This window comes from Mercenaria mercenaria, chromosome 1, assembly GCF_021730395.1.
Source record: "Mercenaria mercenaria strain notata chromosome 1, MADL_Memer_1, whole genome shotgun sequence".
NCBI classification, from domain to species: domain Eukaryota; kingdom Metazoa; phylum Mollusca; class Bivalvia; order Venerida; family Veneridae; genus Mercenaria; species Mercenaria mercenaria.
The window spans coordinates 54,406,845-54,432,028 of NC_069361.1; the positions used below are offsets into that span (position 1 = coordinate 54,406,845).

A 25,184-nucleotide genomic window follows, 5' to 3' on the forward strand; every position below is an offset into this window, starting at 1 on the left:
TTTGACGTATTTCCTAAGTTTCAACACTACCCGGTGACCTTATAGGACCTGCCATGACCTTTATGGGTATGTCAAATACTCAAACTTGATATTATTCGATAACAAGGACCTATACCTATCTTATGATATAACATAGTAGTATATACCGGGTCACAGGGCATCAAACCGGGTTGAAAACCGTCCAATATTGATAAAAATAATGCTGTTTTGACTCCAACATCCCTCCATAATTTAATGTCCTGACCTCAGATGGTATCCAGTATACCCAAACTGGATTTTGAACAGTAGCTATGATCCATACAAGTCAGATCATATGTAGTAAGGGTATATGTGATGACACAGAGGCTCGAACCAGGGTCTAAACTTGTTCAGTTAGGTCTAAAAACTGATGTTTCATTGTTTTTGCTGTAGTTGATTTCCATATTTCATCTCCTGTGACCTCTAGGGGTTATCCTTGCACCTTCAACCTACCTTAAAATGTAGATATGTTATTTAGGTACAATATTAAGTACCATTTATGTGTAAAGGGGGCTGTTTGCCTTCTCATCAGATGAAATATCAATCAAAATAGGCCCGTTTTATGAATATTTCCTTTACCGGACATCCATTTTTTCATTTCCTGTCACCCATGTGCGTCGTGAAGTTAGCAGCCTAGCAGTCTAGCGGCCTAGTAGCCTATACATTATCTTGTCCACTTATTAAGTCACTGGCGCATCAGAGATGTATAAAAAAAATCTTCTGGATTTAGATCAGGCTGCACGACTGTTATCTATGTTTCAAATAATAATTATTTAGAACATGTATAGGTTAGCTTTGTGCAATTGATAATGGGCCGACCATTGGAACTTCTTGGAGAGTTTTTTTGGTGTTTTTTTTTTACATTTGATATTTTTCACTGTCAATATACTAGATATATCTCACACTATTATTTCGATAATTCATGTAATTAAAAGAGTTTAAGTTATGAATTTCTTTATTTCACTTTACTTTCTTGTCCTTTGTTTATTCAATGAAGTGTTTACCTTATTTTTAGGCATTGTTGTAAATTTCTGCAGGAGAGGGTTTGGGGGGAGGGGGGTGGGGGGTGCGGTGTAGGGCTGAATATTGTGAATTCTAGATGATTTCAACACTGATAATATGGTTGTCGGTTACTCTGTTTTCTTGTTTGCAAGCTTATTTATAGTCGCCACTGGATATCTCTCCAGAAGACTGTTCAAAATGTTGCTGGGAGGATAGTGCAAGACACTTCCATTCCAGAATTATGTTAGGCAAATTGCGTGTATTAAATTTATATATATGCTCAAATAATTCTATCTTGGCTGCACAATCGGGATTCTAGACAAATCGAATTTGAGGAATACCTCTAATAAAAAATATGACATGTATAAAGTGTGGCCCCGTTAATTGTCGCACCACCGTTAATCGTTAAATCTTTTAAAAATGGCATACTGTTCTGGAACTACATGTTTGCTTTTCAATGGTGCTACACTATACATACGTTATTGATTGAATATTTACAGGGTTGAGCCTCGACGTGGTATGCGCGACAGAACTTGAATTATTTAAGGTCCTTACTACGGAGTTCTGTTCAGGTAATAGGACATTCGCGTGTCTTGCAACCCCTCGTATGTAGATGGGTTCTGAACAAAAACGAAACCCTTAGTATAAGTTGAAAAATACTTTACATGTCTTTTTATATGGTGGTATGTTTAGGACACATTTTTAGATTAAGTTATCTCGAGCACTCGACATAATATGTCGTGCGCACGAGATAAGATTTCGCGCGCTCGAGAAAAGATGTCGTGCTCTCGAGATAAACTGTCGTGCGATCGAAATAAGATGTGCACTCGAGATATGATTTTGAGCGCCAGAGATAAGATGCCATATCGAGCGTTCGAGATATATTTTTCTGAAAACAAATAGGTCATGATGGTCTCTAGATCGATCACCTGAGTTTCACCGCTCGACAGATATTACTACACACGCATGTTCTAGCAAGTCACGGCCACCAGCGGCCATCACTTTTTACAAATCATAGTGTCAACAGTTTCCCTGAAATATCGTTTTCGTTAAATTGTTTTGACAAGGCATTTAGAGAAAATAAGTCATAGCGACCATGTTTTTACCATATCAATGTGCCATAAACAAACGATATATACAATTTGAGCGGTCGAATGACGTTCTCTCCTCACTGTAGAGAAACTACTTCCTAGCCGCTAAATGCGCCTTGCTAACTTCCGGCGAATGTTCTCAAATTCATCACTGTGTAGAAATACATTCACGTTACCGTAAAGTTGGCTTCTAAGCAGGTCATTCGGGCTAACTCTTTCAGCTCGCTGATAAACCTGGCTCCGCTTTGATGCTAAGTGGTTAAATTATGATGAAACAATGATCAAGTTACCTCGGGAACGCTATCAAATGTTATTGCGTTACATACGTCACAGAACGAAAAGGCAGAAATAAGCCACCATATAATATATTAGTATGTTATTTATTTATATGTTTTGTTATTAAGGTAATATGCGCCACCTAACGAAAGTCAACGGACCGTTAAGAAATTATGCCGAAACAAAATTGACGATATTTCCGATTGACTGGTATCTTTTTCATTTTTCTGTTATTCTCCATTTTGCTGTTGTAAATCATCAAACATGACCACTAACGTCATTTTTTCAGCAGAGCGCAGAATGACGTACTTGACTGGCTTTTCGAGTATCGTTTTGATATACAACTAAAAAACGGCAAAAATTCTTTATTTTCAAGTTTATATTAAAATTATCTCTCCAGTGATATATAATTTGTCATGTTTATTTCAACGTCACATCAAAGGCAAGCGATTTATGAACGCAAAATACGTAAAACTGACGTTGAGTTTCACCCGAAATTTCGCGTAAAAACGCCTGTATCTTAAAAACTGTCAGATAGTTTTTTGAATAAATTTCAACAGAAGTACAAAAGTTCAATTGCTATCGATTCCTTAAAAGAAAAATGGGGGTCACCGATTTAGATTTCGCTCTATTTACCGTTGCGCTTCCCCTGCCCCCAGTAAAAATAACGACGTTTTCATACTTATTTCGTAAGTTTCCATTAATTCAAATTCAATGTCTTCTTCTTTTGGTGCAATAATATCAGTTTCTGCTGTTGGATTATAATGAAATGATATCACAATAATGATAAAATGAAGACGTTTTTTTTTTGTTTATTGAATTTTTCAAACAGATGAATGTTTTCTAGAAAATGTTCTATACATGACAAACACACATGTTTTATTACAGACAATTTTGCCTAAGTGCCTGTGCACTCTATATAGTATTTCGAAGAGTGCGCAGTTAATGATTCCATCTATACATAGAAACAGTTTACAGAAATTTTGATTACGCATACAGTACTCGAATGAGGAGAGAAAAGAATTTGTCCCATAAGTTTATTTAGGGTGCTAAGAATCACATGTACCCCCAAGACGTTCACACTGCAAAGTTTCGCTCGTGGTACTTTTGATTAATGTGTAGTACTTTAACAAAATACTTGTTTTGTTTATATATCCCGGTAAACAAATGTTACAAACAACACCGATGATAGTATGCGCCTGATATCAGAAGACGCAGGTTTATACATGTGCTATATATCCCGGCAAAACTATAAACGTCTGCCGGACATTAAAAGCAGTAAATTGAATAAAATGCTCACAAAACGTGAGCACGGCTTTATATATTACCCTATTTTATAATTTAATTTTATACTACAGTCATGTTTTACAAAGTCTCCATTTTATTTTCTGATCACATTTAGTTAATTAAACTATCTACCGTGCGCATGCTTTCAATGCCTTTAAAATGAGACGTTTAAAATTGTGGCATTTCTATGGTTTGAACCTACGTCTCCTGATATCAGACGCAAACTTTCATCGGTGTAGTCAATCTAGATGACGATCTTAACATTTGAGACAAGCCATGAGAAAACCAACCAAGTGCGTTTGCGACCAGCATGGACCCAGACCAGCCTGCGCACCCACGCATTCTGGTCATGGTTCATGCTGTTCGCTAACAGTTTCTCTAATTGCAATAGGCTTTGAAAGCAAACAGCATGGATCCTGACCAGACTGCGCGGATGCGCATGCTGATCGCAAAGCCACTATGTTGGTTTTCTCATGGCGCGGCTCATTTATGTTTTGACGTTTAAGTGACATATATTGAACAGTCACTGTAGTAGCATGAATGACAAAGCAACTAAAATATAAAAAGAATGTGTAAGAACAAAGAATCGGTCTTTACATTTCCAAACTGCACTTTTAGCCCCGATAATCTATTGGTTTAATAGAACCTATGTAAAAACTGCACTCATGTATCGAAATAACTGCATTTTTATTAAGACCGCACCGTCTTCTGCGTTTTCTTAAAAACCATTTCATCTTGTTTACCTCACACGAACCGGCCAACTGAACTTCCGGCGGGATAGTTCGAACTTTTACCTGTTTCCTCTCCAGATAACGGTTTGTGCACACAAGTCACGTGCAGTATAATTTTCTAGAACGGTTCTCTTTGTCCCTATCATGCGTTCGACAGAATAAAAAAGTAAAATAAAAATACACTGACATGGAAATATCCAGTACTGGCATCAAGCATACCTGCGTGAACATAAATTTAAAAAGAAGTCTTAGATGAACACCAAAATATCCGGTAATAGAATCTCTTTAAGATTGACTACAAACATTTTGCTTAGAACTTTAACATTTGATGTGCTTCACTTTTCTGCTAAGGTTTTAGCGTTTTGACAAATGTTTTTAATTTTATTTAATTTAAACAAAGTTTGCTTAAGAATTGAAGCTGCAACTACAAATAAAATTCAGCTTATTCTAGGTGAATACAACTTTCGGCTAACATGCACTTTACCGATACGTATATCCTGTTTCAATAAAAAGGACTCTGTGTTTCTGTGCCATGTATAGGAGAGTTTCCTGAAATCATTAATTTATTCCAATAATTTCATTTAATCATATCTTCTTTAATTTTATCATTACTGGAATTTGATAGCATTATATCGACGAACAGAAACAGAAACGGAATTAAAATTTATGAAAATTTACGAAATAAGTATATAAACGTTGTTATTTTTTACTAGGGGTAGGGGTAGCGCCACGGTAAATAGAGCGAAATCTAAACCGGTGACCCCCATTTTTCTTTTATGGAATCGAAATTTTGCACGCTTGCTCAAATTTATTCAAAAAACTATCTGACAGTTTCTGAAATATAGGCGTCTTCCCGCAAAATTTTGGGTAAAGCTCGACGTCAGTTTTGCGTGTTTTGCGTTCATAAATCGTTTGCCTCTGATGTGACGTCGAAATAAACATGACATATTATATATCATTGGAGAGATAATTTTAATATAAACTTGAAAATAATTTTTTTTTGCCGTATTTTAGTTGTATATAAAAACGATAATCGAATAACTAGTCAAGTACGTCATTTTGCGCTCTGCTGAAAAAATGACGTTAGTGGTCATGTTTGAAGACTTACAGCAGCAAAATGGAGAATAACAGAAAAATGAAAAAAATACCAGTCAATCGGAAATATCGTGAACTTTGATTCGGCAAAATTTCATAACGGTCCGTTGACTTTCGTTAGGTGGCGCATATTACCTTAAATACGTAGCTCCGCAAAGCGGGGCAATATACGTTAGATTAAAGGAGGAGGAAGAAGAAGTAAAATTTAAAGAAACAGTGGCCAGTCGGTTTGCAGACAGACTCGAGCTGAACTGTACATGTCTGAGGAGGGCTTTCCGGATTTAGATTGTTCTTTCATAGAAGAATTTGAGAAGTACTAAGTTTTTAAATTTTGAATTCCAATTACCTTGGATACATGGACTAGGTTCAATTTGATTTTGTAAAATACAGTAAGAGGGATGATTTAATACAGCATTTATCATTGGGAAACACTAATTCATGTTGCAGACATACCGTGTAACCATTTAAATTTTACTAGGTAGGGACGGACAAATGAATGTTAATTGTCTCCTTATTTTTCTTGACATTTCTCCTAATGATATGGATATCATTGCTTGCCTTATATGTAGTGTTATGATATCGAAAACATCACAAAGCGGCATCGGTAATTATTCAATTCACCAGTCTCCTGTCATTTAATATCATTCGTGCTTATTTCACATGAATAAAATTAGTCTTTTAAGTTGTTTTAATGAACAATATATTCATGTTTCAGACTTAATAGTGTGCAGATTACAAGAAGTCCTACCTATGTAGATGTAGATGTTAAGGGTATGTCACAGTGCAATTCTGGTAAAAAATATTACGTTACCGTTACGTATGTAACATTTCTAATGGCCATGCAACTTGATTATAAGTAAATACTTTACTGAAAAAAGGAATGTCTCATATAAATATATATAAGAGAAAGCCAACCTATTAAAATTCCATACACGCATCTAGCATGTAGCAAATACATAGTTGATGAAGTTTTGATGCGCTTTTCAAACAAAGTAAAGATCTTTGTACCTTTTCAATAGTTTAACTAAACTTTTTGTTAAACATGCATAACTTCTAAGTGTTATCACGTTTTAATTACGAAAAGTTCTGTAACTGGCCTCTTGCTTAAATTATTCAAAAAGGAAAAGAAAAGGTAAAAATCAGTCGTGTTATGTATGCTACATGGCTAATTTTGCGAAAAGCATTGACATTTTCAATTTATTTTACACAGTAAAACGCATACTTGCAGGAACGTTAGAAAACGACACGAAGTTTTCACATTGTTATCATTTTACATCAATATATGTTATCTTGAAATGAATTAAAGGATTATATTTGTAACATATTTTTAAGGTTTTTGCATAAATGGAACACAGGTAAATGTAGTAAAAGTAGTTTTAAACTAAGAAACATTGATTTTACATATTTTGATCAGATTATGATTGAAACACTCTGTCTCAGATGAAACGTCTTTAGAATTAAGGTATTGCAAGTGAAAACATTTTTAAACTATCGTGATGTAAATTCTACAGTACCTTATTATGAAAGGTCATTTATCATCAAATAAAGAGTTCTAAAGAAATATCACCATATTTTCCTTACATTTTTTATATCAGCTGAATCTTTGAAATTTCAGTGTCATGTTAAATGCTTGTTTAGATCATATTTACACATGATAAGACAGAGAACTGCAATAAAACCCTGTATATACCCTACTGCAAGGTTCGGTCTCTTTTCTCTGTTATTCTACTGGACTACTGTAAGTTTTTCTCCGGGCACAAAATACAAAGGACCTACTTTTTGGGGTGTGTGAGTCAGAGAGGGTGCAATGTGACAGTTTGTGTTTTGAGTGGCGGCGGTGACTGGTGTGTTTGTTTGTTTGTGTGGGGGAGAGGGGACTAAAATGTATATGTGAGGAGAGTGGTGTGGGTTGTCACACTGCGTAAATCGTCTTATTACCTATCTATATCCGAAGTTAAAAGTCAATACCTTGAATAGTTTTGAAGTTGTGATCTGGAAACAAAATACAAAGGACAGCTTTGCCATTTGAACTAAGTTTGTGACATTGAACTTTGACCTACCAATCATGTTCATGGGCTCTGTACATCATCTCATCGCCTCCTATTCATATGCCGAGTTTGAAGTCAATATTTTGAACGGTTTTGAAGTTATGCTCTGGACTCGAAATATAACAGATCTGACCTCTTGGGCGGTAACTCGGGCAGCTCGTTACTGCCGATGCGTAGGTGCCCTCGGGACGGATATTTCTATCGATTAGTAAACACATGACAGATATTATTATTCTGGTGATTTCACCGGTGCTGGAAAACTCCATCTCTCGTGCAGTAAATGACGTATTATGAACTACATCTGTACAGAAGATTTGTGTAGTAATAATAATGTTTTACGTAAAAATCAAATACCTTGATAGTTTTTCGTTGTTCCTTATAACATATTTCTCCATTCAAAAAATGTCCTTTTACGGAAAAAACATAACGTTTTACTGCAGATGATAAAACTAAATCGGAACTATTACGTTGTTTTCGTGTTTGTAACGTCATGACGTACTTCCTGTTTATTGACGTAAAGTTCCAGCGCTTTGTTAATACGCTACTATAAGAAAAAAAGTGCTATAAAAATATCTGTTTGAATTTATTTTTACTACTATTTGTTGAGTGTAGCATGCAAGAAAAAGATTCAATCACTGGTGGTAGGTGCAGATGGAAATATCCGGCTCTTAGGTAACTGATTAAGCGGTAACTCGGCAAGAGCCTCGTTATCGCCAGAAACACTTACCCTCGAGCCGGATATTCCCATCTGCACCTACTACCAGTGAAAGAATCTTATAATATGAAACAAACAGCAATCGAATATGATTAAAATAATAAAATAAAGAAAAATGAAGTTAGCAGTTAACTGTTAAAACGTGAAAGTTCATTGTTATCACTACCCTCCCGTTTATTCATACTAAATTCTTACCGTTTTTATAGTGCTGTTTTAAGTGCTGTTTTAAAACAGACTCTGAGCGGTCACGTTTCGGGAGACCCGGATTCTAAATTTTTGCGTAAAAGTTTGGAAACGGCACCGATCTATCATATCTTATACCTCAGTTCATTCATATCATCCGGATTTGTTTCAAGCTAAAATTGAAAATGACAGAGATTTAGCATCTATATCCAGCTATAATATTCACGTTATTCGAATTTGAAAAAAAAAGATACACATACTGATAAAAACGGTGGAAGTTTCTACCTGAGTGTTCATATTAATACGGTCAAATGCTAGATGGCGCTTGACCTTACGGTTCAACAAGTTGCAGCAGATGAGATTTTGACGTAACGTTAACTAAAACATTAAACACCTTTTAAGTCCGCTTTGGCATGTCAAACGTTGTTAAATTATATATGTATGTTATTATTATTGTATGTTTGTTATTGTTATTCAATGTCTTGTCATTCATATTCTAAAAGTCATTATTGTTATTCTATATTTCGTTATTCTTATTGTATCTTTGATATTGTTATTCAATGTCGTGTCATTCATATTCGAAGTCTTACCATTGTTTTTCTATATGTCGTTATTCTTATTGTATGTTCGATATTCTTATGGTAAACGCCATTATTGTTATTCTATATTTCGTTATTCTTATTGTATCTTTGATATTGTTATTCAATGTCGTGTCATTCATATTCTAAATATTACCATTGTTATTGTATATGTCGTTATTCTTATTGTATGTTCGATATTATTTTGATAAAAGTCATCATTGTTGTTCAATATCTGACGTTTCTATTTACAAAACGTGTCATTCTTATTTTATGTTATGTGATTGTATTTGTATAGCGTCGCTGTGCTATTTATATCGCGGGAAATCGCACATACAATAAGAATATCAAGCTTTTAAAAACAATAATGAATATACAACAACAATAACGTCTTTTACAATAAAAATTGTAAAAGTTGTTAGTAAATTTAATGTTATCAATGTTTGTGCCATTCTAGTGCACTAAATGCTTTGCTTCTTTTTTAAGTTTTAGTCCAGTTTTTCCTAAGTACAGTGTTTTCTTTAATTTTATCATCTACCCTTACCTTTTGACCAAATTTATGTATTTGATTTAATATCACCCTTTTCATAAATAACTAGAGAGTTAGGGTAAAGAAGGTGTAATTCAGCGACGTCTGGCGGAACGCCAAACGTTACGCATCGCAACGTCGCGACATTACGTTCTATAAAGCTGTTGGAAAGAGCGATGCAGGAGGGCGATACACCGGACATTTTGTTTTTTATTCTCGGCTGGATAATCTTGGTGGTTAAGCACTATATATGCTGTGTATGTGCAAGTCTTTTCTATATGACAATGGGTACATTTAAGAATTTTGAAAGGCATTTCAAAATTCATATATATTTTGAAGTCAGCTGATGTGTATAAATTTATTATCATTCAGATATTTTTAACATTGCTGTATTACATACAACCATAGAAGTTATCAAGCGCATTGTCATAATAAACATGAAAAATTATGAAAACATTTGATGTTTGTGTTCTGTTTTGTATTGTAGGTAGTAATTATATACTGACAATTTAACTGTTATGTTTCCGAAGTTCGGAACTCCCTACCGGTATTAACTTGCTCAACATTTGTTACTGACAACATCTCAACAAGTAACAAAAGCGGGTACTTCCGTGTCGATGTTTCAAAAACGAAAACTTTAGTCTGACTGGTTGAATCTTTCTATACATCTGTCTGAGTTTGTTTAGATGCAGTAGTTTCAAAAGATAAATTATAGCAAAAACAAGTATTTGGCGGTAGCTCAACCCCGAATATGTTACAACTTCACATGCAGAATACTATTTTTAAGATATATGCAACAAAAATCTTGAAGCACTTAATGAGATACATGTGACACAAACTTTTATGTATATTTTCGACTACGTCAAGGGCCATAACACTGGTCTGACTGTGTGAGATCAAATTAAAACATTTTATTATACCTCTCTTTTGTCTACAATGATAAAATCCCATTACCCGGGAAAGACATATTTTGACTATCAAAAATATTTTCAACCTTTCCTCTCTTTTGTATACAATGATAAAATCCCATTACCCGAGAAAGACATATTTTGACTATCAAAAACATTTTCAACCTTTTTGACACGTGACCAAGCGAAAGTGACTGTCAGGTCATGTGACCGCGCTGATATTAACCCGAGGGCAGAATGTCATCCGAGGCGAAATTATAATATTCTCAAATGGAAGTGCTGATAACAATCCTGGGAGGTTTGATGACTCTTGGTCAATACTTTCTGAGATATGCCGGACACTAATTCGGACTGACGGACAGACGGACGGGTGGGCTAGGGCAACACTAATTGCCCCACCCAAACACAACATGGATGGAGGGAGCGGGGGGGGGGGACATAAAAAGAAATCATTTCATATTGTAACATTCTCTATGCAAAGAAATCAGTTACCGCCAGCTGCACCTTAAATTATACTTAATAACACATCTTCTTAAAATATGTCCTAACATTTCATGCGAGAGAATAAAATTACGGCTTTCTATTTACCGCGGAATAGCCTACAATCTTCTAAGTAAGTAACTTGAAAATTTCCACATATATTCACGTGATAAAGACAACTATGAAATGTAATGATTTGTAAATACAAGAATGAAAGTATGTTTCAGAAAGTATTAGATTTTTTAAAGCGGTATGGCTAAATATCTATTTGCAAACAGCATTCGCCGTTTTAGTAATAAGACGTTTGCGTAACGTCAGAAAAAAAGCGGGAAAATGCGCAACGCCAAACGCCGTCCATATCGCCATTTGAGACTTTATCATTTTTTTTTGAGACTTCGTAGCTCGCAAATAAAGTCGGTAGTCAAGGACTTTATTCGTTATTTTGCTGAAAAATGCCTTTTAAGTAATTGTGTATTTTTTTTTAACTCTATGGACCAATCAATGCATGCTCCCAATTTATACAAAGAACGTCACTTCCGTAGAGTTCAGATTTGGAACAACACATGCTAAGATTTATGGCTACAACTTTATTAATCGAAAAGGGTCAGACTCAAACTTATCAGTTAACAAACTCGTGTGCAATCAATGCCGCTATGGGCTAAAAAATTTCTGGTAAAAGTGTATTTCATTGATTTGTCAAATGATTTTCTTATGATTTTTTATGTCAGAAAAATGCAAGAAAAAAAGGGGGATAGAGGAAAATTTATGACAAAACTGCAAAAACGAAGTCGGTGACCCCCTATTTTTGTTTGCTCATTTTACAGTAAAATAAATTTGTAAGATATTATTAGTTTCGACGTCATTTGCGTAAAAAGTGTGCATTTGACCTTTTCAATAATAATTGTACATCGGGTGAAGATCAACTTTTGCTGTTATTTACGTATGTTATCAACGATGCAACTTGTTTTTGAAATCCCGTCATTACACCTTCTTCATCTTAATTGAGTCTTTTTGGCAGTATCCAGAATTGATTTTCAAAATCTTAGTACATGCTTTCAAGTATCAAATTTTATTTCTTTTATATGTCGAGCAAAAACTATTATCTCCCGCTTTTAAATGGCACGGTATCTGTTTCTGCCTGCTCCAGTTTTGTGCGTGTAACAGGATCTTCTTGAGAGGCATTTTACGCGTTCATGTGTTTGCTGCGACGTCTTTTACGACATTTCCGTATTTTGTTGTTTTGACGTTACATCATTGTATTATTTAAGAATGAAATGATTTTTTTTCGGTGTTCATGCGAAATGAACGACAGAATAGGATCGGCAAATCCATGTTTAATTTGCAGATCTTATTCCGTCGTTCATTTCGTATGAACACCGAAAAAAAATAGTTTCATTTCTTATATTTACATTATATTTCATTTCCATTTGTAGACAAGATAATATTATAAATTGCACATATTTTGTGGCATTTAACATTAAAATCAGCTCCCGGCCATTCTGTTCACCAGACGGAACAACCGCGACGTCATCTAAGGAACGTTCTCCCTGACTATACGCGGACTACGATAACGAAAACGCGACAACACGATGATGATAACGCGATACTACGATAACGGAAATGGTGAAAACGCGACAGTACGATGGTGAAAACGCGATATCACCATCGTAGTATCGTATTATCGCGGTATCATCATCGTGTTGTCGCGTTTTCGTTTATCGTAGTTTGGTGATTTCGCGTTTTCAACATCGTACTACCAAGTATCGCATTTTCAGATCAACACATTCAAAGGCGATGGCCCTAACGGAATTCTATATTTATAAAGTAAGCGATTCGCGTGGCTTATTGTATGATTTACTAAGGTTCAGAATTCAAATTGCTTGAGCGCTAGGCTTTAAAAGTTTTATTCATTTATACCGATTTGAACGTTAATACTGCATCGGATAAAACATCGGATATGGCGATTCATTCGATGACAGGTTGAGCAACGCTGTGCGATAAACAGCCGTGCAGTCTGATTTAAGTCTATGTTTGCTTATATATCTCTGACGTGCCAATGACTTCAATAAGTGTACAAAATAATGTATAGGCTGCTAGGCCGCCAACTTCACGCTGCTATGCCGCCGGGCTGCTAGACCGCCAACTTCACGCTGCTAAGCTGCTAACTTATTTCCTGTGACCTCATTTCGTGTTATGTTCTTATTTGTAGCTACGACATTGTTTTACATTAATTGTAATTATAATGATATGTCTGCAGCACTGGACTTAAAAAATATAAAACCGACCAGAATTTGATTTTTCCCCATGATTTTTGTATATATTCATCAGGTCAGGTCACTTCGTTGAGGGTCCAAATTTATTCATCACTCATTTTTTTAAAGTTTGTGCCTAGCACTCACTAACAATATTTTCTTATTACACCAAACTTTATTTTTTCGCATTTTTTCAAAGGTTTTTTTAATACCCACCCCAAAAAACATTACCACCCCCCCCCCCACCTCCCCAGAATATTAGTTTAGGGTAAGATATTTTATTTTGAAGGCAGTTCGTCGATGAAATAGATTAAACTCGTTTTCTTGCAAGAAAAAAAGAACAACAACAAAAAATCGGAGACAAAAAATATTTTTTTCGAAAATATTCAACAAGGTACACTTTAATATTAAAAAAAATGTCTCCGATTTTTTTCCAGGAAATCAAGTTTAATCCATTGATTGAGACCATGTTAAAGTACTTGGGTGAGCCATATGTGTCAGGGGAGGTAGTACATGGAAGTACGGTATTGTTATAATGACACTAGGTTAGATTTAACCGCTGTTCGAGACTCTTAATCCCGGGTATCTACCTATACTTATATGAATATGTTGGTAGGTATCTAAGCTTTACATTTAGCTACTTACAAGTCCATATAATGCCATCAGAGCTCAGGACAGGTTATCAGTAAATGACCAAACTTGTTATATGCGGTAGGGTGCTGGCAAAGACTAAGCTGGTCCAACCGGGGAGCCGTGAGAATTGCTCCAATGGTGTCGTTGGACTCAGTGAAGATAGTGCCTGCCTTGACTGCTCTAAAAAGTTCATATTTTGAGAATATTACCGAACTTTAACCTATGACCTTGACCCCTAGCCGACCGGATTTGAACCAAACTTGGCCTGTTTCCTCTAGGTACTGGCTTGCCCTTTGCATTAAGGTATCATTTATTTATTAAAATAGGACGTCAGGTTATAAAGATATGACTCCTCTGACAAGGCCAACCCCTATATTTAATATATGAAGAAGTATGCATATTTTCACGAAAAATGGTACATGTTTAGACTGTCCCACGACTTGTGTCTGGACATTTTAGAATTATTTGAAGTTAACACTTACCAAGCTAAATTTCTATAATGAACTTGTCCATCTTCAATTTGGACAGTACCATTAACTGTTAAAAGGGTGCTATCCAAAAGATATTACTGAATGGCGAACAGTGTAGATCATGACCAAACTGCAGGGTATGCAGGCTGATCATGATCTACACTGATCGTAAAGGCAGAATCAATCTTGTCCAGCAGGTTAAAGGTTATTGAAAAACACGGACTTTTTCCGCACGGAAAAGTACGGAAATACAGCTGATATCCTAAATTACGTACAGACGAAGGAACAGATAATATTGTCTATTTGACAAAGACTTTCAGATAGTGTCAATTTCTATACAAAAAGTTTTATTTGCAGTTATTTACCCCAAATAAATATTTCATAAGCACTTTTTCCTTATTGTACGGCTAATATTTTAAGCAAAAATTGCAAAGTTCAGCAAATTTTTCCGACGGCGTGTAGAAAATTGTTTTCATACTCGTTTTTAGTCAATATTTCGTCGGCATTCAGTGGGACACTAACCGGATTCCGTAGTTTCCCTTTGTCAACGGTGATGTGGCAGAAAATTTCACCAACGGTGCTGTAGTAAGAAATAATCCCTATACACGGGCGACAAGCGACAATGCGACAATGCGAGATTTTACTAATTCTCGCAACTATGTATATTGGATTTCAATTTCACGATGCGAGGTTTAAAAAAGACAAGCGACAATTAAGACGATAATTGTCGCCCTCTTAACCTCGCGAGGATTGTTAAATCTCGCATGTAAGTATGTTTTCGGACAAGGCGACAACGCGATAATTATCGCGTTGTCGCGTGTTGGCGAGGCGACAATTTAAGTGGCACGAACAGGATTCCGTACTTTTTGTATAGAAATTGACACTATCTGAAAGTCTTTGTCAAATAGACAATATTATCTGTTCCTTCGTCTGTACGTAATTTAGGATATCAGCTGTATTTCCGTACTTTTCCGTACGGAAAAAGTCCGTGTTTTTCAATAACCTTTAACCTGCTGGACAAGATTGATTCTGCCTTTACGATCAGTGTAGATCATGATCAGCCTGCATACCCGTGCAGTTTGGTCATGATCTACACTGTTCGCCATTCAGTAAGTATCTTTTTGGATAGCACCCTTTTTAACAGTTAATGGTACTGTCCAAATTGAAGGATGGACAAGTTCATTTATAGAAATTTAGCAGGGTAAGTGTTAACTTCAAATAATTCTAAATGTCCAGACACAAGATATTTTCATGAAATAACTTCTATAAATTAATGTAAATATTGTCTAAACAGACATGTAATTTGTATATTTGACAAACTACGGTTTCGTCGCGGGACAGTCTAAACATGTACCATTTTTCGTGAAAATATGCATACTTCTTCATATATTAAATTATAGGGTTGGCCTTGTCAGAGGAGTCATATCTTCATAACCTGACGTCCTATTTTAATAAATAAATGATACCTTAATGCAAAGGGCAAGCCAGTACCTAGAGAAAACAGGCCAAGTTTGGTTCAAATCCGGTCGGCTAGGGGTCAATGTCATAGGTTAAAGTTCGGTAATATTCTCAAAATATGAACTTTTTAGAGCAGTCAAGGCAGACACTATCTTCACTGAGTCCAACGACACCATTGGAGCAATTCTCACGGCTCCCCGGTTGGACCAGCTTAGTCTTTGCCAGCACCCTACCGCATATAACAAGTTTGGTCATTTACTGATACCTGTCCTGAGCTCTGATGGCATTATATGGACTTGTAATGTAAGCTTAAATGTAAAGCTTAGATACATACAACATATTTCATATAAGGTATAGGTAGATACCCGGGATTAAGAGTCTCGAACAGCGGTTAAAATCTAACCTAGTGTCATTATAACAATACCGTACTTCCATGTACTACCTCCCCTGACACATATGGCTCACCCAAGTACTTTAACATGGTCTCAATCAATGGATTAAACTTGATTTCCTGGAAAAAAATCGGAGACATTTTTTTTTTATATTAAAGTGTACCTTGTTGAATATTTTCGAAAAAAAAAATTTTTTGTCTCCGATTTTTGTTGTTGTTCTTTTTTTCTTGCAAGAAAACGAGTTTAATCTATTTCATCGACGGAACTGCCTTCAAAAATAAAATATCTTACCCTAAACTAATATTCTGGGGAGGTGGGGGGGGGGGGGGGGTAATGTTTTTTGGGGTGGGTATTTAAAAAAACCTTTGAAAAAAATGCGAAAAAATAAAAGTTTGGTGTAATAAAAAAATATTATTAGTGAGTGCTAGGCACAAACTTTAAAACAAATGAGTGATGAATAAATTTGGACCCTCAACGAAGTGACCTTGACCTGATGAATATATACAAAAATCATGGGGAAAAAATCAAATTCTGGTCGGGTTTTATATTTTTTAAGTCCAGTGCTGCAGACATATCATTATAATTACAATATAATGTAGATAAATGTCGTAGCTACAAAATAAGAACATAACACGAAATGAGGTCACAAGAAATAAGTTAGCAGCTTAGCAGCGTGAAGTTGGCGGTCTAGCAGCCCGGCGGCATAGCAGCGTGAAGTTGGCGGCCTAGCAGCCTATACATTATTTTGTACACTTATTGAAGTCATTGGCACGTCAGAGATATATAAGCAAACATAGACTTAAATCAGACTGCACGGCTGTTTATCGCACAGCGTTGCTCAACCTGTCATCGAATGAATCGCCATATCCGATGTTTTATCCGATGCAGTATTAACGTTCAAATCGGTATAAATGAATAAAACTTTTAAAGCCTAGCGCTCAAGCAATTTGAATTCTGAACCTTAGTATCATACAAAAGCCCCCGCGAATCGTTATTAAAAAAATGAATTTCCCTTAGGGCCTCGCCCTTTTAATGTGTTGATTCCATGAAAACTATGGCCTCTAGAGAGGTCACAAGGTTTTTTTTATTATTTGACCTACTGACCTCACTTTTTACGGCACGTGACCCAGTTTCAAACTTGACCTAGATATCATCAAAGTGAACATTCTGACCAATTTTCATAAAGATCCATTCAAGGGTATGGCCTCTAGAGAGGTCACAAGGTTTTTCTATTTCAAGACCTACTGACCTAGTTTTTGACTGCAGTTGACCCAGTTTCAAACTTGACCTATATATCATCAAGTTAAACATTCAGACCAACTTTCATACAGATCCCATGAAAAATATGGCCTCTAGAGAGGTCACTTTTTTTCATTATTTGACCTACTGACCTACTTTTTGATGGCATGTGACCCACTTTCGAACTTGACCTAGATATCATTAAGATGAACATTCTGACCAATTTTTATGGAGATCCATTCACAAATATGGCCTCTATAGAGGTCACAAGGTTTTTCTATTTTTAGACCTAATGACCTAGTTTTTGACCGCACATGACCCTGTTTTGAACTTGACCTAGATATCATCAAGATGAACATTCAGACCAACTTTCATACAGATCCCATGAAAAATATGGCCTTTAGAGAGGTCACAAGGTTTTTCTATTATTTGACCTACTGACTCTAGTATTTGATGGCATGTGACCCACTTTCGAACTTGATCTAGATATCATCAAGAACATTCAGACCAACTTTCATACAGATCCCATGAAAAATATGGCCTCTAGAGAGGTCACAAGGTTTTTCTATTATTTGACCTATTGACCTAGTTTTTGAAGCCACATGACCCACTTTCTAACTTGACCTAGATATCATCAAGGTGAACATTCTGACCAATTTTCATGAAGATCTCATGAAATATATGGCCTCTAGAGAGGTCACAAGGTTTTTCTATTTTTAGACCTACTGACCTAGTTTTTGATCGCACATGACCCAGTTTCGACCTTGACTGAGATATCATCAAGATGAACATTCAGACCAACTTTCATACAGATCCCATGAAAAAAAATGGCCTTTAGAGAAGTCACAAGGTTTTTCTACTATTTGACCTACTGACCTAGTTTTTGAAGGCACGTGACCCGGTTTCGAACTTGACCTAGATATCATCAAGGTGAACGTTCTGACCTATTTTCATGAAGATCTTGTGAAATATATGGCCTCTAGAGAGGTCACAAGGTTTTTCTATTTTTAGAAGTACTGACCTAATTTTTGAAGGCACGTGACCCAGTTTCGAACTTGACCTAGATATTATCAAGGTAAACATTCTGACCAACTTTCATGAAGATCTTATGAAATATATGGCCTCTAGAGAGGTCATAAGGTTTTTCTATTTTTAGACCTACTGACCTAGTTTTTGAAGGTACATGACCCAGTTTTGAACTTGACCTAGATATCATCAAGATAAACATTCTGACCAACTTTCATAAAGATCCCACAAAAAATGTTGACCTCTAGAGTGGTCACAAGCAAAAGTTTACGGACGCACGCACGGACGACGGACACCGCGCGATCACAAAAGCTCACCTTGTCACTTTGTGACAGGTGAGCTAAAAATTATGGAACATCTATTTTAACATGTGCACTGAAATTAATGAAAATTGACTTTTGCTCAAGCCTGTTAAAACTCTAAATGCTGATTAAGCAAACAAAGACTTAAGACTTACTTCTGATAATGACCTAGCGAAGTCTCCTTAACCTTATTTGGTTCTATTTCAACTTTTAATGTGACAATTAACTGCATACATGTAAAGTCAAAGATGTCACTAGCATATACATGAAGTCAGAAAGCAATTTCAAACATCATTTTGAAATAAACTTACCACCGCCACCACCTCCCCATCTTCCTCCTCCACCACCACCACCACTGCCGCCACCACCTCCCCAGCGACTACCTCCGCCACCACCTCCAAAACGTCCTCCGCCACCACCACCATCTCTGCCGCCTCCTCCTCCACCTCCCCATCTGTCTCTACCACCACCGCCTCCACGGTCCCTACCACCACCGCCGCCACCTCCACGATCCCTACCACCACCGCCGCCACCTCCACCCCATTTGCTGCCTCCTCCACCACCACCACCGCCTCCTCCATCGCCTGACCAACGACTGCCTCCACTACGACGATCTCTATCTCGACCAAAACCACTATCCTCTGCAAAAATTTCAAATCATGTTCTTATTCCATGCCAGTTAGCAATCTTCTGTGCCAGACAAACCCTTGTCCTAACATAGTGAAAATCAGATCAACACAAAATTTATAAACAGAGACCCTTTTAACCAGATCAATGCCCTTTTCTTTCCAGTTGCAGCAAATAGGGGGTTTCAGGTACAATGCTTAGTGGCCTGTATAAACACAGATGAGTATTTGCTGAAAGTAATATTTTCTTTAGCTAAGTAAATTAAAATTTCAATATATACTGACGGAAGATTAGCCCATTCTTCGGTCAAGAAAGTCAAACTAAAGTGCCCGGATTGAACAAGAGGTCCTTTGATGCTAAACCAGTCAAAGGTAATTATTGTAGGATCCATAACCACTTGCACCAGAACAGAAAGAAAATGCGAACGACAAGAAGAAGAAGAAAGACAAGAGCTGTCGGAGGACAGCAACGCTCGACTATTTAACAGCCTTGTCGCTTGAATGAATAAAGTCGAAAAAGGGGCATAATTTAGTAAAAAAGTAAAATAGGGTTATGGAACCTGCATAGTGCTTATCAGCTCATGACAGTGAACTAGTGTGTGAAGTTTCAATCCTTTCCCATTAGTGGATACTGAGATACCAGCTTACATACAAAAACTTAACCAAAAATTTCTATGTTGAAAAAGGGGCATAATTTTGTAAAAAAGCAAAATAAAGTTATGGGACCTGCTTTGGGCATGTCAGATCATGACAGTGAACAAGTGTGTGAAGTTTCAATCCATTCCCATTAGTGAGTACTGAGATACCAGCTTACATACAAAATCTTAACCAAAAAATTCTAAGTCGAAAAAGGGGCATAATTTTGTAAAAAAGCAAAATAGAGTTATGGAACCTGTGCAATGTAAGTCAGTTTATCACAGTAAATAAGTGTGTGAAGTTTCAATCCATTCCCACAAGTGGTTACTGAGATACCAGCTTACATACAAAACCTTAACCAAAAATTTCTAAGTCAAAAAAGGGGCATAATTTTGTAAACAAGAGCTGTCTCCATAGGATGACATATGCCCCCGATGGCACTTTGAATGAGTAGTTATGGCCGATGTTAGAGTTTAGGACCTTTGACCTACGGAGCTGGGTCTTGCGCGTGACACGTCGTCTTACTGTGCCACACATTCATGCGTAGTTATTTTAAAATCCATGCATGAATGATAAAGATATGGACCAGACACGCCCATCAATGCACTATCATGAAAAATGACCTTTAACGTCTAAGTGTGACCTTGACCTTTGAGCTACGGACCTGGGTCTTGCGCGCGACACGTCGTCTTACTGTGGTTCACATTCATGCCAAGTTATTTGAAAATCCATCCATGGTTGACAAAGATATGGACCGGACACGCCCAACAATGCACTATCCTTTAATGTCTAAGTGTGACCTTGACCTTTGAGCTACGGACCTGGGTCTTGCGCGTGACACGTCGTCATACTGTGGTACACATTCATGCCAAGTTATTTGAAAATCCATCCATCGATGACAAAGATATGGACCGGACACGCCTATCAATGCACTATCCTTTAATGTCTAAGTGTGACCTTGACCTTTGAGCTACGGACCTGGGTCTTGCGCGCGACACGTCGTCTTACTGTGGTACACATTCATGCCAAGTTATTTGAAAATCCATCCATCGATGACAAAGATATGGACCGGACACAAAAATTGCGAACAGACTGACAGACCGACAGACTGACAGACGGTTCAAAAACTATATGCCTCCCTTCGGGGGCATAAAAAGCAAAACAGAGTTATGGAACCTGTGCAATGTAAGTCAGTTTATCACAGTGAATAAGGGTGTGAAGTTTCAATCCATTCCCACAAGTGGTTGCTGAGATACCAGCTTACATACAAAAACTTAACCAAATCGGGACGCGGACGCCGATGCATGGGCGAGTCCAATAGCTCTACTATTCTATGAATAGTTGAGCTAAAAATGCCTCTGTACATGTTATACCTTACCCCTAGGTATTCTATAAGAACCATGGTCATGAACGGGAAAATATACTAACCCATTTCAATCGTAAATTTCTCAACTTAAACGCACAGTTCAGTGAATGGGTACCTAGTATATTGAACAAACGATAATTTATCATCCATCGTGCACCAGTCACATTGTCTCAATATTCCATTTTGCTGAGATTATCAACACATTTTATGCTTTCGTTACAGAAAAAACTTGCTTGACCTTCCCTAATGAACATCCGGTCTAGAGGTCACGGCAGTGTGCACATGTTTGGCGAAATGTAAACAAACAAAAACAGAATTAAAAAAAATATCACATTTTTACAATAAAACTCGAAATGATGAATGAAATTCATCTTGCATATGATCTTTAATTTGAAATCGTACATTGGTCTGCATCTGTTCTGTATATTTTATTCATTTTGCACATTTACGCTGCATTTTCACATTTTAGCGAACACGTGTAGTAAAATGACGATTGACATACATTTTCACATTAGCCAATCAGAATGGTTTTGTAATCTAGAACGGAACTTCACCAGGGAAGTTCAAGCAAGTTTTTTGAGTAACGTTGAAATAACTATAAACTACGCGTTGTTTTTCTAAGATAAAATGTATTGAAGAAATGTGACCAGTACACAATGGAAGATAAATTACCACTTGTTTGATATCCATAGTGCACATTCACCGAACTGCGTGTTTTAGGTATGAAATGCACAATTGAAACGGGTTAGTATATTTTTCCCTTCACGACCATGGTTCTTATAGAATACCTAGGGGCAGGGTATAACATGTACAGAGGCATTTTCTTTCTGGTCTGGCGCCAGTGTCCATAACAGCCTTATTAGCATCCGAATGATTGTTCAACCTACAATCTTTAAATTGTCCACTACGCCAAGCAGGATTACAAGTCCTATTTTCAAAAGGCATTCAAGTTAATGCAACCATCAGGACCCCTTCGAATAATACTGAAAACTAGCAAAGTCCTATCAGAAAACTACTAACAATTCAATCAGCTAATTAATTTTCACAGTTTTAATAGAAGACATATTGCATCAAACTGCCAGCTACTTACTTCTTTCTCTTCCACCCCTTTCATCCCTGAATCGTTTCTCTGGGGGAGGAGTAGGAGGTGGTGGGGGAAGATTTTTCTGTCCTTCTTCCCTATATGTCTCTACCAAGGTCTCCGCTTCTGTCCTCTGTAGCTCAGTAAACTCTACCTCATCAAATAACATACCAACATCCGGCACGGTGAAATTTGCTGAAAGTCACCATCAAAAATAAAAAAATTTATGCACTAAATAGATCAGTAACAAAAACCCAGAAGCTCACTAGTAGGCACTAGTGCACATCACCTGGGTTAACAACCACATCTTCTCTATCAACCGTCCAAGTGATTTAAAACTCCCTTTCTCCAGCAAAATCTTTCTTAATTACAAATGTATCGATCCATTTGTAAAAGATACGACCAGTAAAGTGCGTAACTAAATCTTAAGAGAAAATGTGGTTGTTTCATTCATGGCATCAAAAAACAGTCACCAAAAATTTATCAAAGAGCATGTAAGGTGGTAAAGCATGTGGTTTGAGTACAAGAAGGCTACAATAGTCGTGTCTTGCCCTACCTTTCATTTCATAAATGGCGCTTTCTGGCACCTCTTTTCCTTCCACTTTTTGCTGTGCCTCTAAACGTTTTTTGTATTCTTCATCCTCGGGTACTATAACGACAGCCCTCCTTGCGAAGCCTTCAAATGGCTGCATTTTACGTCGTCTTGCTGATGCGTACACATTGGTCTAGCATGGCAGAGAACAGATATTTTGTTTTAATAACACGGCACCACAGACATATAATCTGCCATGATCTACATCGCCAAGATAGTACTTGGGACGTGTCAAACATTTCATCAAACCAGCACTAAGTGCTGTCAATATTTCCCTTTAACTAATCAATATCTGCAATATAGTCCAATAAAATGGTATATCATTAGTCGGTGTGCATATCATAAACAGGGCTACACACTCTACAGCTTTTAGCTGTCTCTCTACTTACCCATCAGATGCCCTGAAAATGACGGTTCAGTTGTTATTTATGAAATAACAATCAATATCGGACAAATACAAGCATAAAGTGACTGGTATCTCGGTACCAAAATGTACATATTGCAATAAAGGTAGCTACGTAAATTGTTTGCACGTGAACTGTGAACTCGGACCTCTGAAAATATGAACACTTACCTTTAATGGATGTAATGAAATCTTTGGGCTAGCTCTTTGTCAATTTGCATCAAAATTACATTTCCATATAACAAAGAATAAAAATATGTATCACATAAATAACATAAATGTACTGCTCTTGTGTCAAAAACTCATATGTTCGCTATGTGCACTTTCAATGGCAACCATGCAGCTCTTCAAAACCTAAGAGCTGCTATGTCACTACAACAACACCTTTCTATAATCCTATATGCTACACTGTGGCCAGCAATTCAAAGTGATTAATTCAAGAACAATATTACAACATTATTTGCTTTTCATAGTGCATATATATTCATCAAAGATGAAACATAGCATTTACATAAATCTTTTAAATTTTTCCATTGCTTTGAGCAATATATATCCAATTTTCCTGATCAAAATACTAGTGTTAATATATGTTGTGAATGTGAAAACCATGCTCCAGCCATACTTCTTCGCTCTTTTAGAGCCCAGATTTTCTGTACTGCCAGGACAATCTACCAGCATATATAATAATCAGGTTATCATTGTATCTTTCCAACTGGTACCTGTATTTGTGAGAACAATGCCAAATTCATTTCTATCATTTCTCTTTGTACATTTTTTTTTATTCTTCTGAAGCTCACAAATCAATTGTAATTTTCTTATATGACAAGTTAATAACAAATTAAAAACATATTAAAAATACAAATATTTCATGCTTCATCTCCATGGAAAGCTTTTTTACAGAATTCTTCTCTGCAGCTCCTTGCAAAACTATCATGCCTTCTTACAAAGATGTATCAACTGATGACCTGGTTTCTCAAGAAATAAAGACCTTATCTAGATCATTTTTGCAAATGCTCCGAGCATTCAGTACCATTGCCTGATGGAAAAATGCAATTGTGCTCCATTACGATCATTGGAGTAAAATCAATGCTTAATACTGTAAATTACTGCATTACTGGTCAATCGAGGTATTCTTTTTTTCCTGTATAATTGCATTGCTGAAATAAAATGCTTTATTAATATACAACTGAACCGTATCAAACCCAAAAGGCACAATAAATAAACACTACACCCTTTAATATTGAAAAATAGGCTTTTAGCTACATACGATTGTTGTCCAAATAAATTGAACCTTTTGCAATTATTTTACACATACAGGCATATTTTGTATATTTCCAAGGAAATATGATGGATTTCTATTAAAACATTATTTTGCAAGGACATATTTATGAGTTTTTGCATCCTATACATATATATGAACCGTCGTCCGTCTTTGAATTTATAAAGCAGAACATATTGACAACATGGTTGCTAATTGTTCATATATGCGTTAGCGTAAATCATTCTGAAGATATGTATTTTGCTTTTAAAACAATTAACATCATAATAGAACTGTTGTTATTTCATGCACATAAGTGATTAAACACAGTATGTAAAAAAGGCGACGTGAAGAGATAATAAATCCTACATTGTACATAAAAATTGGAACATGTTGAGAGGCAAGATATAGAGAATCCATCATTGGTCTTCGGTTAAGATCTTAAAATCCCAACCCGAGGGCGCACCGCTCAAGTCTTAAACGAGGCTGAGCCGAGTTTAAGACTTGAG

General features: G+C 36.4%; 2 protein-coding genes across 2 annotated transcripts in view; both read right to left on the reverse strand.

Moving 5' to 3' along the window:
• LOC123537188 (uncharacterized) overlaps positions 1-25,184 on the reverse strand; it is a 226,999-nt gene that overhangs the window by 89,720 nt on the left and 112,095 nt on the right. The gene's annotated exons all lie outside the window — the stretch shown is intronic.
• Positions 18,990-24,653, reverse strand: LOC128558514 (keratin, type I cytoskeletal 9-like). The gene is made up of 3 exons (XM_053548080.1): positions 22,979-24,653; positions 22,432-22,617; positions 18,990-19,354 (listed from the first exon to the last, which is right to left on the reverse strand). Exons 1-3 carry the CDS (start codon positions 23,112-23,114, stop codon positions 19,005-19,007), a joined length of 672 nt encoding a protein of 223 aa, XP_053404055.1. The 5' UTR covers positions 23,115-24,653; the 3' UTR covers positions 18,990-19,004.

Excerpts from the sequence above, each read along its gene's own strand:
- LOC128558514 (XM_053548080.1), bottom strand. The coding sequence starts at position 23,114 with ATGCAGCCATTTGAAGGCTTCGCAAGGAGGGCTGTCGTTATAGTACCC. Across the intron at positions 22,618-22,978 it reads CGCCATTTATGAAATGAAAG|CAAATTTCACCGTGCCGGAT; the intron begins GTAGGGCAAGAC and ends GGTGACTTTCAG. Across the intron at positions 19,355-22,431 it reads AAGGGGTGGAAGAGAAAGAA|AGGATAGTGGTTTTGGTCGA; the intron begins GTAAGTAGCTGG and ends AAATTTTTGCAG.